Source organism: Anomalospiza imberbis, chromosome Z (genome assembly GCF_031753505.1).
Source record: "Anomalospiza imberbis isolate Cuckoo-Finch-1a 21T00152 chromosome Z, ASM3175350v1, whole genome shotgun sequence".
In the NCBI taxonomy this organism is placed as follows: domain Eukaryota; kingdom Metazoa; phylum Chordata; class Aves; order Passeriformes; family Viduidae; genus Anomalospiza; species Anomalospiza imberbis.
Genome location: NC_089721.1, coordinates 70,321,137 through 70,336,943, shown reverse-complemented (window position 1 = coordinate 70,336,943; position 15,807 = coordinate 70,321,137). Strand labels below are relative to the sequence as shown.

Sequence of the window (15,807 nt, the reverse complement as noted above, 5' to 3'; positions counted from 1 at the left end):
CCACGTCCCTGGGCAGTCCCTTCCAATGACCAATCCCCTTGTGTGAAGAAATTCCTCCTCTAGTCCCACCTAAACCTCCCCTGGTGCAGTTTGGTCTAAGTGAAAGTGGAGTGAGAAGATTTTTTTTTTCTTTTAATCTCTTTTACTTTTTTTTTTTTTAATATTGAATTAATCTGGTTCTACTTGTAACACGAAACTGCTGAATTCTGAGGACAAAATTTCCTTGTCTAACTGCTATGGCTTCGTGTAGAGAAGCACATTGGTTTGGATAGAGAACACTGACTCTGACAAAATCTTTTACTTCCACTCAGTTTTACTGATTTTTTAAATGTTGACTGTTCTGTGGAGACATCATGCCCTTGGGGCAGTCTCTGCAAGACTTGGGATTGCTAGAATGAGAGGAAATAGTCAAAGCCATGAAATAAATCTCTGGTTCACGAGGCTTGCCAGGGGACCTTGATAAACTGCTGCTCAGATGTTGGGTGTCTTTTTAGAAGGAATAATTAAAAAAGGTAGAAGCCATGCTTTTCTATATAAAGCAGCAGTGGAGATGGCCACTGGAATTTTAGAGTAGAACTCTGCTAGAGATGACCAGTGCTTGATTTTTTTTAATTATTATTCTTATATTAGGCTGTCTAAACTTTACAGCAAGTGTTGTAAGACCACTAAGCAAGTGTTAAAATATTAACACATAAAATTTGCAAAGGCGTCTCTGTGTTAAAATACACAGGGAAAAAAACCAACAACACTAGCAAAAGAAAACATTTTTTATTTCTGTCTTGATGATGACAGTCATGATGAATAGACAAATTTTGCAGAAGGTTAACCAAAGGATACAGGCAACTAGCATAAAGCTTTTACTGACTGTGATATTTATTAGGATGTGACGGTAAACACAAATGAATAAATACTCTTGTGAAGCTGTTACAACCCAGGCAGTCTGAAGCTTTTTAAAATTGGTATTTTATAAAAAGCTGGTGTGGAAAGAAATTGGCCATATTTCACCCTTGCAATGGCATTTCACCCAACATTTTAACTTTTATCCAGTGATCAGGTTATGATCATTGCAGGGGTTGGTAGACTCCGTAATTCCTTTTTCTTCTCTCTGGAGCCCCTGTTTCAGATAAGCTTCATGTTTCACCTGTTAAACTGCTGAGTGAACAGCTCAGGATCACCCTGTTCACTTCTGAGGAAGAGGTCAGGAGGCTGATGCTGCTGCAGAGCTGCAGTTGTTCAGCTCTTTCCTCACTCCATCCCTTTAGCAGACCTGGGATTCCTACAGGTTGGTGTGGAATTCTGAGGGGTTTAAAGCTGCACACTCGGAATGGTGGCTGCTGCTTTGGGGTGCTCAGTGTGAGGTGCTGACCCATAACCTGGTGTTATACTGGTGCTTAACCCTTCCATTCAGCCACCATCAGTGACACAATGGAAGAAAAAATAATCCAAGGTGTTTAAATTGCAAGTGAAATGTAGTAGACTTTTTTTTTTTTTTTTTTTTTTTTTTTGTCTGGGCAGTGCTTTACCTCAAAGAGAGAGAGCATGAGAAGCATGAAAGCATGAGGCAGGGTCAGAGCTATTTGCAATAGCCTGCAATCCTTTCTTATCCGTGTGGCTCCTCCTACCTCTGTGTGAGCTGGGTGTTTTACAAGCCCCACTGGGCTGAGCTCTGGGGAGATTAGTTTTCTCCAAACTAGCTTATGGTTTAGGTAATTGGTTTTCTGAGGGCTTAAAAAATAAAAATTGTAAATCTGACACAAGGTCAGTGTTGGTTCTTTGCTTATCTGCTCTAGGCTGTTTATGAGAAGCATCAAATGCATTTATCTCCAAAACGCTTGGAAATAAAACCGTGTAGCATTTCATGGCTGGAGCTGGAATATAAAGGCCTTGTTTAAGCCCTTGGTATCTTCACAGGAGGAGGACAGGTTTACACCTTCATCTTCTGGGCTTTTTGCCCCCAGTTTACTCCTTAAGGTCTCTATGAAACAGAATAAAATACCTCCTGTGCATGCCGCTGGAGATCTTGTGAACTTCATGTTACAGAAATCCTCAGGCTGCTCCTTCCTGAGGTGAACTGTGCCAGATCATGTCTGAGGGGGCTGGTGCAGCAGAAGGAGGAGTTGTTAAATCAGTGTCAGTGGGAGTATCAATAACACACAGAATAAGCATTGTGTTCTAGGACCAGTCCCTGAAGACCATCAGAAGCTGGAAATTGAATCCCCCCTCTCTTTTCTCCTCCTACCAAATTGCAGATCCACTTTTTCACAGCTGCTGAAGTCGTGGTTTCTCTGACTTAGTGCATGCACCTGCGCCAAGCCAGGCAGGAAGATGAATGTGGGAGCTAACCTGCCCATTCCTGCCCTCCTGCTTGTGCCCATAACCTTCCAATCCATGCAGCTCAATTGCAGCATAAAAGGATAGTTTCCCTTGCAGCAGCTTATTTTAAATTTAGACATGTTCTGAAACCCAGGAGATCAAAGTATTTTCAACAGCACAAGAGGAACTCATCCCTTATAGAGCCCTTAAAGCCAGCTCCTTGCCTGTAAACTGATTTCATTGTGCAGCAATGGTTGGTGGCTCACTTTTTGTTACAACAGGCTTCTGTGACAATCCTGCTTTTAAGAACACATCTTGGGCTGGCAGTAATTGGCAGCTGCGAGGCTGGTGTGGGCTTTCAGCTGTGGCACACAACTCAGAGTTAATTTCTAGCTGCTGTTGGACTGCCTGCTATTCAGTTGTGTGCTGTTTGACTGCCAGTATGAGCAGCCAGTCATACTGAAAAAACTGCAATGGAGAAAACAGTCATAAAGACTGAAAAAACTGCAATGGAGAAGAGCAACTGGAAGTACTTCACTGGACACTGCTGCTGTAATCGGGCTCGGCTGCCATTAAGGTTTAGAAATTAGAGACAGCTCTCCCAGTTCTTTGAAATGTTTTATGCATGTACAGGTTGCTTGTGCTTGCTGGCTTTCAACCCACTGGAACAGATTCCAGACAGAGTTTGATTTAAAAGCTTCTATCGACTGAATCAAATTAAATAATGAAATAGCAAATGGGAAAAAATGAAAAACTGAGAGCAACTATGGCTCAGGTTTCCCCATGTTTTGTATAAATCTTTGTTAGAGCTGGGTGGCACAAGGGCACTTCCATCCCAGCTCGCTTGGGTTGTGTCTGCCAGAGTTTCTCCGTTTGCTGTCCACACTTTGTTAGGAGCACAATCTGCTCAGGGGCGTGCAAACATGTGTTTTTTGTTTTTTTTTTTTTTTTTCTTCTCTTCCCTGAAGACTCAAAAGGCAGTGAATCTGTTGCCACCTCCCATTTCCACACACAAAAAACCACCCCCAAAATCCAAGTGAAATTTTCTACCACCTGGACTCCCTCACCTCCTCCAGTGCTGGCCTGTTGCGATTAATTGCCTTTGTTGATCATTAGGCTTCTGTTGTTTTGCTTTTGACAAAAGACAAGTGTGCTCTGGCCTGGGCCAAGGTTGTTGAGTATTTCGGGGCTGAGACAGTGAGTTTCCTGTCTCTTGTTTTGCTTATTTCAGTCCTGCTTGGCAGCTGAGAGCAGGTGGCTCTGTGCAGTGAGACAGATAGTCCGAGTTTCTGGAAACACTTGGTCACAAATTCCTACCCATAATTAATTTATCCTCTATCTGTATCAGCAACCAGGTGTGTAATGTGCTTGAAACAGATACTGGCTGTCAGAAAGGACAAATATCACAAATACTGGAAGCAAATATGTGGTTTAGTTATTGCAGTTTTTACATGGGACTGTTCAGCTTTGGAGATGAGCTGCACTGAGGAGGGGTTTGAACAAGGCTTTGGCTTACTTTAAACTCATTTTTTGTCACTCTTCTAACTCACTGTTCTTCATTAAGGCTACAGATACGTTGTATGCCTGAAGGATGTTACACAGACAAGTATGCCAAGAGTATTAAGATATATTTTATAGAATGATGGTATATCAGGGATTCATTCTGCTCCCACAGCTGTGGTAGGAGATAAATCAGGAGTTAGAAAGGAAAAAGAGCTGTTGGAGGATGTCACCTTCCTCAGAAAAACACTGGGGATTCATTTGATGGAAAAATTGAACAAATTTTATTACTAGTATGACTAGCTGAGAACAATGCCCAGATGGCAAGGGAAATGTAATTAACCTTTGGCCAATGCAGCAGTCTCAAAATGATGATACAAAAATTAACTAATATTCACTAGTTTATTAAGATGTTTGTATATAAAGGCATCCATTTTTCAACTTCAGCATCAATGTTACTGTAAAATACTTGTGGAAGTATTTTAATAATTTTTAATTAAAGACCCAGAAACACCCACTTAAAATCTCACTAGTCAATGGCAAGGAAGATAAAAGTGGTGGAGATAGCCTAACATAAAACAAAACAAAAAAAAAAAAGACTGAATCTTACTTATCCAATTTGCAGGGTGAAAAATGATGTTTCCAGCAATAGGCAAAAGCTGGGAGACGTGGTACTTAATGAGGAAATTTGTTTCAGTGCTTTTCTCTAACAAGGTGTAATTTCTTTCTGACCTGACAGGCTGCTAAACCTTGGGATGCCATTAAACTGGTAATGAAGTGCCATGCTAAAAATAGTATTTCTGCTTTCTTTCTGGTTGCCAGAACCAGCAGAATCATCTGTATACTCAATTTACCACTGTGTGTGAGACATCTCTGCGTGGAGGCCTCCAGGGAGGAGGAGTGTCATCTTTTCTCTGTCACACAGAGCAGAGCTCTGTGCTCATCAGGTGCCAAACAGGCAGGCAGAACTGGGAGCTGGGCATTTGGTCCTGTGTGTTTGCTCACCAGGTGTGGATTGTTGTGAAGTGTGCTTTGAAAGCTCAGTCCTGAGCATCAGGTGAACCAAGGAATTTTCTCCACATGGAAAACTTGGTGTCCTTATTCTATTAAATAGAATAGTTTAATAGAATTAATAGTGTGTTTATCCTATTAAATAGCAGGGTGCCTTTGAAGCCAGGATCCTCAAAGTTTACATTTCATGAGCTGTGTAAATATAAATTGCTCTTGATTAAGAGATGGATCTGGAGTACATAGCTAGGGCTGTTTTTTAGGGCTGTTAAGGTTTCCATTTTTAGGTTTCACTGGTGATTGTTTCTACCTAAACTCTCCTCAATAGCTGTTGCATCCATTGCATCGTAAGTGTCAAGATGGAAGGTGAGTGAGGAGATTCTAGAAATTTCCACAGCCCTAGAGTGAGGTAAGGCTGGCTGACCCTAAACTTAGAGTAGTGGAGGGGACACAGACCCACAAAACCCTGCAGTGTGTAAGGTAGAAATCAATCAAAAGTTTGTGGAAAACCTATATCCTAAACTTCCAGCCGGGTTTTCCTTTTCACCTGCCTCAGCAGCAGGCAATGGCAGGAAGGCAAGTCTTGGAGGAGAAATCTTTTAGTTGCTTCTTTACTAAGAAAAAATAATTTTTTGGAGGATGCAGTAGGCTGGTAAAACATATTGTTGAAAGCACATAAGTATTCTATCTTACTTTTTACTTCTGGCTGTTCACAACATCTCCAGAAACCCCAGGATTTTGCAGCCCCTAGGGTAAAACTTGGAGCTCTTTAATTACTTTGCCCTTTGGCAACAGCCAACTTCACACAGATTCTTCTGCAGCAGAGCCAAAGTGCTCAGCCAAGTTTTAGCATTTCCCCGCTTCTGGATGATTTTTGTGCCCTCAGTGATGTCTTATGATGTGCAAGGTGGTACAAAGACGTGTGAACATTTTGATGAGATGCAAGTGAATCTTTAATTAAAGATCCTGCTTTAAAAGTGTGGTTGAAGGAATATCACAATCATCACGTTCTCAGACCTCGTGGGACTTGGCCCCGGTGTTTGGGGCAACTCCAGGTATCAGCCTGGGGAAGGGAAGGTGTCAGGGTGACCTAATTGTGACCATTTTGATGCAGAAGGGAGGCTACAGGAAAGATGGAGACAGATTATTTATAAGGGTTTGGAGTGATAGGACAAGTGTTGATGGCTTCAGACTAACAGAGGGTAGGTTTAGATCAGATATTAGGGAGAAATTCTTCCCTGGGAGGGTGGGCAGGCCCTGGCACAGGATGCCCAGAGCAGCTGTGGCTGCCCCTGGATCCCTGGCAGTGCCCAAGGCCAGGCTGGACAGGGCTTGGAGCAGCCTGGGGCAGTGGAAGGTGTCCCTGCCGTGGCAGGGGTGGCCCTGGATGGAATTTAAGGTCCCTTCCAGCCCAAACCACCCTCTGATTCTGATACAGAATGCTCCACCAAGCAGCATCAATGCAGTGGTTCATAGGTGTGGTTTCATGTTTCTGGATTGCACACACTCAGCTTCTTAGAAAGGATTAGTAATTCTCTGGCGGTGAAAACAAACAGCAGAGCTTGCTAAATGGCACTATAAAAACCTATGAAATGTCTTGCAGGTCCAATTACACAATAGTATATATTTTTAGCATTTGCCTGGCTCACTGCTGTTCTGCAAAGATCTAATAGTCCTATACCAAGCTTGTCTTAGGTGTGCAAGAAAATCTGCACGTCATGGTTGATTTCAGTGCAGAAGTCAAAACAACACACAGAGTAAAATCCCAGCTGAGATCAGCTCAAACCCACTCCAGATTTCCACTGCCTTTATTTCTCATATAAATAAGTCTTGTACCCAGTTCACTTCTAACTCTTGTTATTTCTCTCGTTGGTATTTCTCATGGATTTTATTAGGGCAATAATGTTGTCCAGTCAAATTTTACCTCTGCAATTTTGATTTAGTTCTGTCTTGTAGTTTTCATTCACTAGTGCAGCATTTCAGTAATTTGCTTGAAGATTACTGAAGAGAAATTGAATTTTATGTGCTTTATTTTGCAGCAATAACTTTTCCTTTCCAGGTCTGCATGTCACATCTGATTTAGTTTGACCAATGCCAACTTCATGTGACAATGACTAAAAGCATTCTTGGTGTTCTTGTAACTGGAAAAGAGAGGGAGCTGTTCAGTCCCCACAGCATATAGTTTCACATAACACACCACATACCCATGTAAAACTAGTTAGTGTAGGGAATTATCACTGATTTTAATTAACTCACAATATTCCCATGTGTTTGTCTCATTCTGGACTAGAGTGCAAGTGTTGGAGTTTGATGAAAAACTCTTCCCCTCCTCCAGTTTGAAGTTCAGAGGGAAATCTTTATGTAAATATTATAGAAACTCACGGAGTCCACACTTTGGTCCTGCTGAGAGAAATAGACTGATATGGGAACAGGGAGGGTTTATCTTCCCATGTGAAGGAAAACGCAGCAAGAATATTTTTAGCCGCTTTTGACTGAAGGGTAAAAAGGGAAAAGGGAGAGGAGTAGACCTGCATTTGGAGGCATTTTGCTTTTTAAAGTGTTTTCCTCTTTTTCAAACAAGATATTTGGAAAACTAAATTCCCCCATCGTTAAACATCAAACACTCAGCTGCTGCCAGCTGAAACACAACAAGATAAAATAATGCAAGGTAAATTCTCTCCAGGGAAGGAAAGTGGCTTGTTAGAGGGCGCCTCCAGAAGCACCTGGGGTGATCCCACAGCCAGAGAACAAGTGAAAGCACGTATTCCACGTGTAAATATATTAGACTGGGACATGCTTTGCAAAGCATCACACGCAAGCCAAGTTTCATGTATTTGCAGACTGTCATCCAGGTGATTCATTGCTGAATAAAACATGAGAATTTAATCCACCCCATGGGGTTTTCAGTCCTGTTGTAAAAGTGACAGACAGTACCTAGGGAAGAAGAAAAAGATCTTCTGATTGTACTTGGGCTTCAGTGCAGAGCACCAGACAACATTTTTAGTAACGCAGGCACCTTGCAGACAGTGGGATGTTTGGGATGCATCGCATGGAAGGGAGAGGAGTCCTCTGTGCAGGAACTAAATATCAATATTAATTGTTTATGCAGTTGAAGACTAAGGAAGACAAAAAATTAATATGAAGGTACCTGAAAGATTTCAGGTTAAATTACAGTGCATCAAAACATATGCACGGTATGATAATAATCTTTGTTTCAAAACTGGAGACTTAATGACAAGTTGTGCTCATTGAGCTTCTAATGAAGCTTTTCTCAAATGCAAGACTGATGCAGCCAATATTGCTGAACTCTGGAATTAAAATATAAAGCTATTACAAAGAGAAATGTTTTCAATTTCCCACTTACTTTAATTTAAAAGTGGGTTTAGTATCTTTCTTAAGTTTCATACATTGAACTGTTTTGCCATCAATAGTGAGAACTATAAATGCAATAATTGTAATAGGATCATATTTGTGTGCAGTATCGACTGCAGGATCTGGAAGAATCAAATGTACCAAAATCAGTCAAATAATTAACTTAGCAATGATGACCAGAAGAATTAGCATTTTTGTTAGGCTGTCTGTAGAAATACCATGACCACATTTCTCCAAGTGTCCCACATTAGTAGTTAAAAAACATTTTGCTTTTTGCTGGCTCTTTTTGCCCTGCAGTTTTCAGGCTCTTTCCTCTATCACCTGCCAGCGCTCTCTGTGCTCTCTATTGCTCAAACTCTTCTGCAAACAAATTTCTTGCTCACAGCCTCAAAATCCATGTGTGTTTGGCCACTGTGAGCCAGGTAGACCCAAAATTTAAGAGTTATTTGTCAAAGAGTTAATTTACACAAGATTTACATGAACAGGAGTTCATTACCAAACCCCAGGCAGGAAGTCAAGCTTCAAGTATTAAACATTTACACCATTTGCAGTTTAAGTAAGTAATTTTCAGCTTGGTCTTGCCTGGCCAGGAGGAATCAGTTGGATTCAGCTGATGTTTTATGGGTGAGCAAATAAAAAAAGCCAAAATGGGGATTTTTTACATGGGGCAGGGCAATGATCTGTGTGATGTTAGCAGCCCTCCTTTCAGCCTTGCAGTGGAAATGGGGAGAGCTATTTTTACATGTGAAAACATGGCCTTGGGAGTACATACATATTTAACTTTGAGAGTTTTCCCCTGAGCTCCATCCCACAACTGTGGGACAGAAGTTCTGAGTCCAGCCTAAATGTGGGGAAGGTCAATAGTAACAGTTCCACCAAATGCAGCACATTTGGATCAGATCTGACTGAATTTGCCCTCCTAAGACCTTGTATTTAAGAAAGACTTCAAGACTTTATATTTGACAGAAACTTTGGTCCTCCGGCTGTCTCAATTCTCCCCATCTGCTGAAAGAGTAGTTGAAAACATCAAGGTGTAACTTCTGTTCAATTTTTTTTGTGCACTCTGCTGTGTGCAGGTGTGCTGTGAGTCTCAGGGGGGTGGAGTGAGCACCCTGCACTCTCAGATTTTGCTTTTACTGACAAGACAAGCAGCAGGAATGAAGCACCTAAATGGAACAGAGGTCAGAGTCCAGAGGCACTGGCTGATGCAGTTAAAACTGCAAAAACAATTTGGAGATTGCAAAAGACATGTTTTCTGATAAAATCCGAGGTACTTGCAGGGAATGGGACTGCTGAAAGTTTTACAGTTTCCATGATGAAGGAAGTGCCTCATCAGTAAAACACAGTGTGCAAAAGAAATACTGTCACTCTCCAGGACAAAATGATTTTTAGAGAGGAACCCTCGACTGACATGGAGTTCTTTGTCCTTTGACAGCTGTTGAGAGCAAATTAAATTCTCATTTTTCACGTTTTAGGCCAAGAAATGCTTGACTCATTTTTATAAGGTGACCTAATTTGGAGAGGAAAGAGAATCTAGAACTTTCTAGTGCAAAAAATCCAAACTTCTGGGCCTTTTAATATGCAATCTTTGCGTATGTAAGCAGATACTAATTCTTTCACTGCATTTTGGTGCTTAAGTGTGAAAACAATTGTGGTTTAAGCCATGTTCTGGGGAAAAGCAGGAATTTTGTGGACAGGAAATAGGAGAGTGGGGATCTGAAGCAGATCTGGCAATGAAAAAAAGGGAATTTAGGAACATGTTAGAGTACGTGCCTCTGTAACCTGTGAGGGAAGACATTTCTGTTAGAAAAAAACTAATACAAGGAAAGAAAATATACATATTTCCTAATACCTTGAGGGGAAAAAAATTCTATTTCCAGATCAGTTGTAAACTGAATTTGTGTCTTCTGGTTTTTTTCCCTTATTAATGCAAGGCTAAAATGCCACCACCACAAGTACTTGTGGTATTTATTATCATCTGAAAACCTTCATTTCAACAACCAACAAAAGGATACAAATCTAAGCAAATGACCCAAGTTCGTGGCTGTGCAGGCATATAAAGCAATTTATTAAAGTTCACAGTGCCAAGAAGGGAGTCTATTGCTCTCATGGAAAGTGGTTCAAGGTTCAGTACATAACAAAATAACAATGATTTATGGGTGGGCAGTGAAGTTTTAAATGCATGGTCAGACTCTTAAGGACTACTTGTGCTGAACTGCTTTGTGCTGCTGCCTCAAATGAGCACTCAGTTTTTTGATGAGCTTGTTTATGAAATTGCACTTTGAATGCAGCCTACTGTGTGGTAGTTTTGAAAAGCCCCTGCAGCTCTCTGCAGTCAGACCAGATGAATGGGAAATGCTATTTACAGCTTGAAAAATTAGTAAAATGTGGGCTGAAACAGAGTAAAATTGCCTAATGTCATCTGGGTTTGTACCGTGCTACTTTCTATGTGTCGAAAGACCTTAACATGAAATCTGTCCTCCTCAGCTGGGGAACAATTGCCACATTTTCCTCTTGCACCTTTCAGTGGTCTCTCATAGCTCCTTAAAAGGTGGTGGTGTAACACAGCAAGCTGGATACTGTTGACCAAAATAAAATTTTCTCCAGCCTTCTCCTGTCACCGTGTCCCAGAACTGCCGTGTCCTCTCTTACTGATGGCTTTAGAGCTCCAAAATGAACAGGTCAGGCAGCATTTTTTTTTTCCTCTCCTTGTGCTCAGCCACATATCATTATCAACTCTAGGAATTTTTCTTCTTAATTCAGAGAGATTATTTTTTTGCTCTGGGGGGCTTGGGGGTGTTGTGGCGCTGCTGCATCCACAGCTTCAGCTGGAACTGCCAGCTACTTCACCAATTTCTTTACTCAATATTTGTGTGTTTGAAACTAGGAGGGCACCCATGAAGGTCTTTGTGGTGGCTTGTGGAGGAATGAGTCAAGAAACATTTCAAACTATCCCAGATAGAAGTGTCTGAGAAAGGACCTGCATAAAACTCAATGTTTTCCAACTAAAATAGAATTCTCAGGTGCCCCAGGGGTTCTTACTTTTTAAAAAGTGATATGTCTATTCCACCTTCACAGTACCCTGCCTTGTTTATTGGTAAGTAAAAATCTAGGAGGTTTCAGAGTGTTCTGGAGTTGAGAATTTTGGCTCTTCCTCTGCATTTTTTTTTTTTTTTTGGTGGGAAGGGCACACAGGGATCACCCAGCAGCTGTGTGTGATCCAGGGAGTGCAGTGGCTGTTTTGGTCCCTGGGGCATCCTAAAGGGTGGCATAAAATTATTGTCTAAACCTCACTGAGGGAAAGGTGAGTTCCTGCTCCCCTTTTCTAGAAACAAAGGTAATGCACGATCTTGTGACACTTGAGCCAGTGGAGACCACTGGAATACCTTTTTCACCCAGCCTCTGAAAACTGCATTGCTGACAGCTTTTGAAAACAATGATTTATTACTTAGAATGCAACAGTTGGCATTCTGAGCAGCCAGCCAGGACTGATAGCAGAAAAGAGGGTAGGAGATGCTCCTCCATGATTTGCATGTAAGGCAGAGAATTCTATCTCCCTCTATGCTCCAGATCTGCTGACCTGTCTGAGGTAAAAAACTGTTCACACATCACTGGGGTGCAAAATTCTGGAGCAAGCTGCGCAAAATTATGTGAAATTACATAAGTAGTATGAATAAATAAATAATAAATAGTATAGAAATATATAATATAAATTATAATATTGCTTAATATAATAATATTATATATTACACCATAGTATTAGACAATATTCTAGTAATATTAATATAAATAATAAATAAATAGTAAATAAACTAAAACAGATCTCTGAAGGCTTCTGAAAACTGGAGGGTGTTTTTTTGATTGTTTAGGGTTGTTGGTGGTGATGGTGGGGTTTTTTTTTTGTTTCTTTGTTTGGGTTTGGTTTTTTTAAAATTATTTTTCTTTGTGGGTGTGTATTTGGGATTTTTCTGTTGGTGTGATTTGGTTTTTTTTAAATTTTGGTTTGATTTGTTGTTGCTGTCATAATCATTATTAATATTAGTATTTTGGCTGTCTTTTTAAAATAACCCAGTATTTCTTGGGAAAACATCTCCAGATGGGATGCTAGTAATTTTTCATGCATATTTTTAAGTGTTGAAGCTGATTGATGCAAGCTTATGTCACATTTCTTGAAACTAATAGGGTGAACTCGTGGAAACATGGAATAAGAGAGGTGAATGGGTTTCCAAGTTTGAAACCACGACTGAGAGAGGTGGAGGAAGTGCTATTCTTAGCAGAGGTGCTGAAAAAAAAAAATTAAAAAAGGAAAAGGGAACAACTCCACAAGTATTTGTTCAACATTTTGCAACCCTCTGCTTGAAGTGTAAAGATCATTTTGGCTTGTGCAAATCCCAGCCACTCACAGCTTCAGCAGGAAAACAGCACTGCTTTAAAAAAGCTCTGCTGTGATAATTTAACTCGTCACCCTGATGATGCCTTGTGGGTCTCAGAATTGGGGTGAACTCATGCAGAGCCAGAAGGAGTGCAGCAAGGATTCCAGCTGTATTCCAGGTCTGCAGATGGCTTTAAATTCCATTTCAGGGCAATAATGCTGGTTTTTAGCTTTTTATTCGAGTGTGACTCAACTGGAGTGGCAGTACCTTGCTCAGTGGCACTTGTTGAGCCTTGTGGGTTTTTTGGAACAGGAGTTATAAATAGGAAAATAGCATCCTATAAATTATTATGGGGCAAAGGATGTCTTCTGCACTTGAATCCTCTGCCTAGCTTCAACATGCCTTCAGATACTTTGCTCGAGTTTATTGGTTGGTTTGTCATTGTTTTTACACTTACTGCATAAAGAAAATACCTGCAACACCTTTACTTTTACTGTGACACCCACAAACCCATACACACACACACACACACACACACACATATATATATATATATATAAATGAAAAACTACAACTAGTGACAACCCAGAAAAGATAAAAACAAAGAGCTAGATACTACCATACATTCATCATGCCAAATTCAGCCAATTTTCTCAGAATTTTCTGGTGTCTGGAATAAATATTGATATTCTGTCTTCCCCAATTTAATATTGCTTGCCTTCATAAATACTAGCTAAACACATCTTCCTGGTTTTGTTCTTTATTTTCTCATTTATTGAGGCATTTTTGACAGATTTCCACTTGTTTCAGGTAAAAAACTTTTTTGACATAATACATACATATGGGTAAATACTGACTTTGAGGGTTTGTGGCTGTTAAGATTTGCAATTCCTTAATGCCAGCTTTAACTTAGGATTTGCTTAGGATCTCCGTGCTTCTGGGGACAACTAATCTTCATTATTTACCATGGAGTTCAGTGTTAAAGCACACATCATTTAATTCCATAATTGTGTCACTTTTCAGGTACATGCACTGATTTTGAGTGAAAGTGGTTCTTCTGAATTCAGAAAAATATACTGTAACTTTCAACTTACTTTTTAAAAAAAGTAGAAAGGGATTACCTGTATCTGCTCTGCCAAAGTGGGACATCAATGCAGTGCTGTAGGCAGAAATTTGAATTAACTTTGCTGAGATGCAGCCAGATTATTTCCCGTGTGCTTTAAAGCTTTGCATTTAGTTGCATCTTCTGATGCTCCAGCAAACCCTCCAAACTCATCAAGTGACTGATGGATGTGTTTGTAAAGGCCTGGATGGTCATTATGTCTGAAATTATAAACCCACTGTTGTACTTAATGGGGTCAGTGAAGCAATCAGGATAAAAATACATAATTCTGCAGCATGGGTCTGTAAGCATGATACTTCTTAAGCTTTTTAAGTTTAATGAAGCAGCTACTCAGCAGCTGAACATTCTTGTTAAACAGTCTCAGCATGGATTTTAAAACTAAAACGTTGCTGAATACCATGGTCTCCTTGGAGAGTCTGTGGCTCTTATTCCCTTGAAATGTCTGCATCTTTTATATGTTAATGGTGTTGACATCAGCCATTTGCTTCATTTTCATTGTAAATGAGGCTCAGAGCCCGATTCCCTTCCCCATTCCGTGAACCCTCTCTGCCCTGTGAGCTGTCTCACCAGCCTCCAGCTCACTCCCTGGGGTATGTGTGGTCTGAAAACAGCTGAGGTGACCCTGCAAAACAAACCTGTTTTCCTACTTTAGATGCCTTTCTAGGAATATGACTCCCTGTGTGAAAACTTTTGTGGTGCAAGTGCTCCTGCATCCACACCAGTCCTCACATGCCACAAAATCCTACTGCCAAGGACATCCCTTCAGGGGGCTTCCCAAGGCTGGTGCTGCTCTTCCTCAAACCCAACAAAGTAAAATCACAGGGTTTCTCCCAAACCCTTATAGAAACACCCCCGTTAAGAGGGTTTTGTCCGTGTTTGGTTTTTAAAGGCTCTTCTCAGGCACAGTGCTGGCACCATACAGCTGTGCTGAGTGACGCAGTACACTTTTCTTTTTTTTTGTGAGGGGGAATCTCCTGATTTTAACAAGGGAATATCATCATTGCAACCTGCAAAGTTTGCACAGGGCTGCAGCCAAGTGTCCCAAGGCGTGCTGGGAAATCTTTCCCTGCTTTTGCAGAGGGATTAACCCACCCTGTGTGTTTTTGGTGCCTGACCCAAAGGGCAGGGACACGGCCCGGTGGAACCCTCCATGACAGTCACACCTAGCCAGGAGCATCCATCCCACCAAGACATCAGGAATTTACACACCCATGCTCCTCCTTGTTGGAATCCAAAATGCAGGGAACTCTCAGAACTTTGGGCCCGTGAGCCAAAGCTTAGAATTAAACACAGGATTTGATCTGAGGCCTTGGAGAAGGCTTCCAAACTCAGGTGCTAGTAGTGAGAATGTGGATTTATAGTTTAAAGCAGAGGCACGTTAAGCTAAGGAAAGCTTAGAGTTTTAGAGTTAAAGATGTAAAAATAAAAGTAGTTACAAAGGTAAACAAGGAGTTTAGAATGCAGTGCTGTAGGTTTGTGTGTCATAGCATGATTGGCTAAGATAGCTTACACTGTAGCATGGGTCCATAAGACAAAATATTTAAGGATTGGGTCAAAAACATAGTTATCTTTGTTAGCAGTGTTTCATTAATCAATAACTCCTTAAAATGTCTTGTAACTAGGGGTCTTGTGACCTTCTGAACCATGCAGTGAAGATGTGAGCCAAATTCACCCTTCCTACCTATGTGGGAAAGAAAAATAAACCACATCATCAAAAACAACTCAGAAGCCCCGTCTCAAATTCCTTCCAAAATTCCCCACAAACGAATCATCACCCTTGTCCCCAGCACAACCCTTCCTTCCCAATTGCCATGTGTGAAAGCACTGCACAAAACACACTCACAGTGATGTGAGAAGGAGCAAAGCAGAGGAGAGAGGCACGGGCAGGCTGTGATTTCTGCCTCACCTTGTGGCATAAATTACTGCTGCACTCAGGCTGTGATTAAACAGGTTTCTGTGACTAAAGCTCTGTACAGGATTAATTGCCAGGTCTGTGCTCTGCTGTGGGTTGGTGGCAGAAGACACTAAGCATCATTAAGGTGTTTTCAAAGGGGATTCGAAGCCAATCCACCATTTTCTCCTCCAGTACATAACTTTCCCTGTTGGCAGACAGTGGCA

The 15,807-nt window shown here is 41.0% G+C and overlaps 1 protein-coding gene across 7 annotated transcripts in view; it reads left to right on the top strand.

Moving 5' to 3' along the window:
• MARCHF3 (membrane associated ring-CH-type finger 3) overlaps nt 1-15,807 on the top strand; it is a 57,700-nt gene that overhangs the window by 21,896 nt on the left and 19,997 nt on the right. Inside the window, exon 1 of one of the 7 annotated variants that reach the window (XM_068175697.1) lies at nt 10,759-10,874. The exons of 4 other annotated variants lie outside the window; for them this stretch is intronic. Coding sequence is in view for 2 of the 3 variants with exons in the window: in XM_068175692.1 (XP_068031793.1) it covers nt 10,848-10,874 (27 nt within the window). In the remaining variant the exon portion in view is untranslated. Of the gene's footprint in view, nt 1-10,758; nt 10,875-15,807 lie in introns of those variants that run through there. 2 more of the 7 variants (XM_068175692.1, XM_068175691.1) reach the window with 2 other exon arrangements.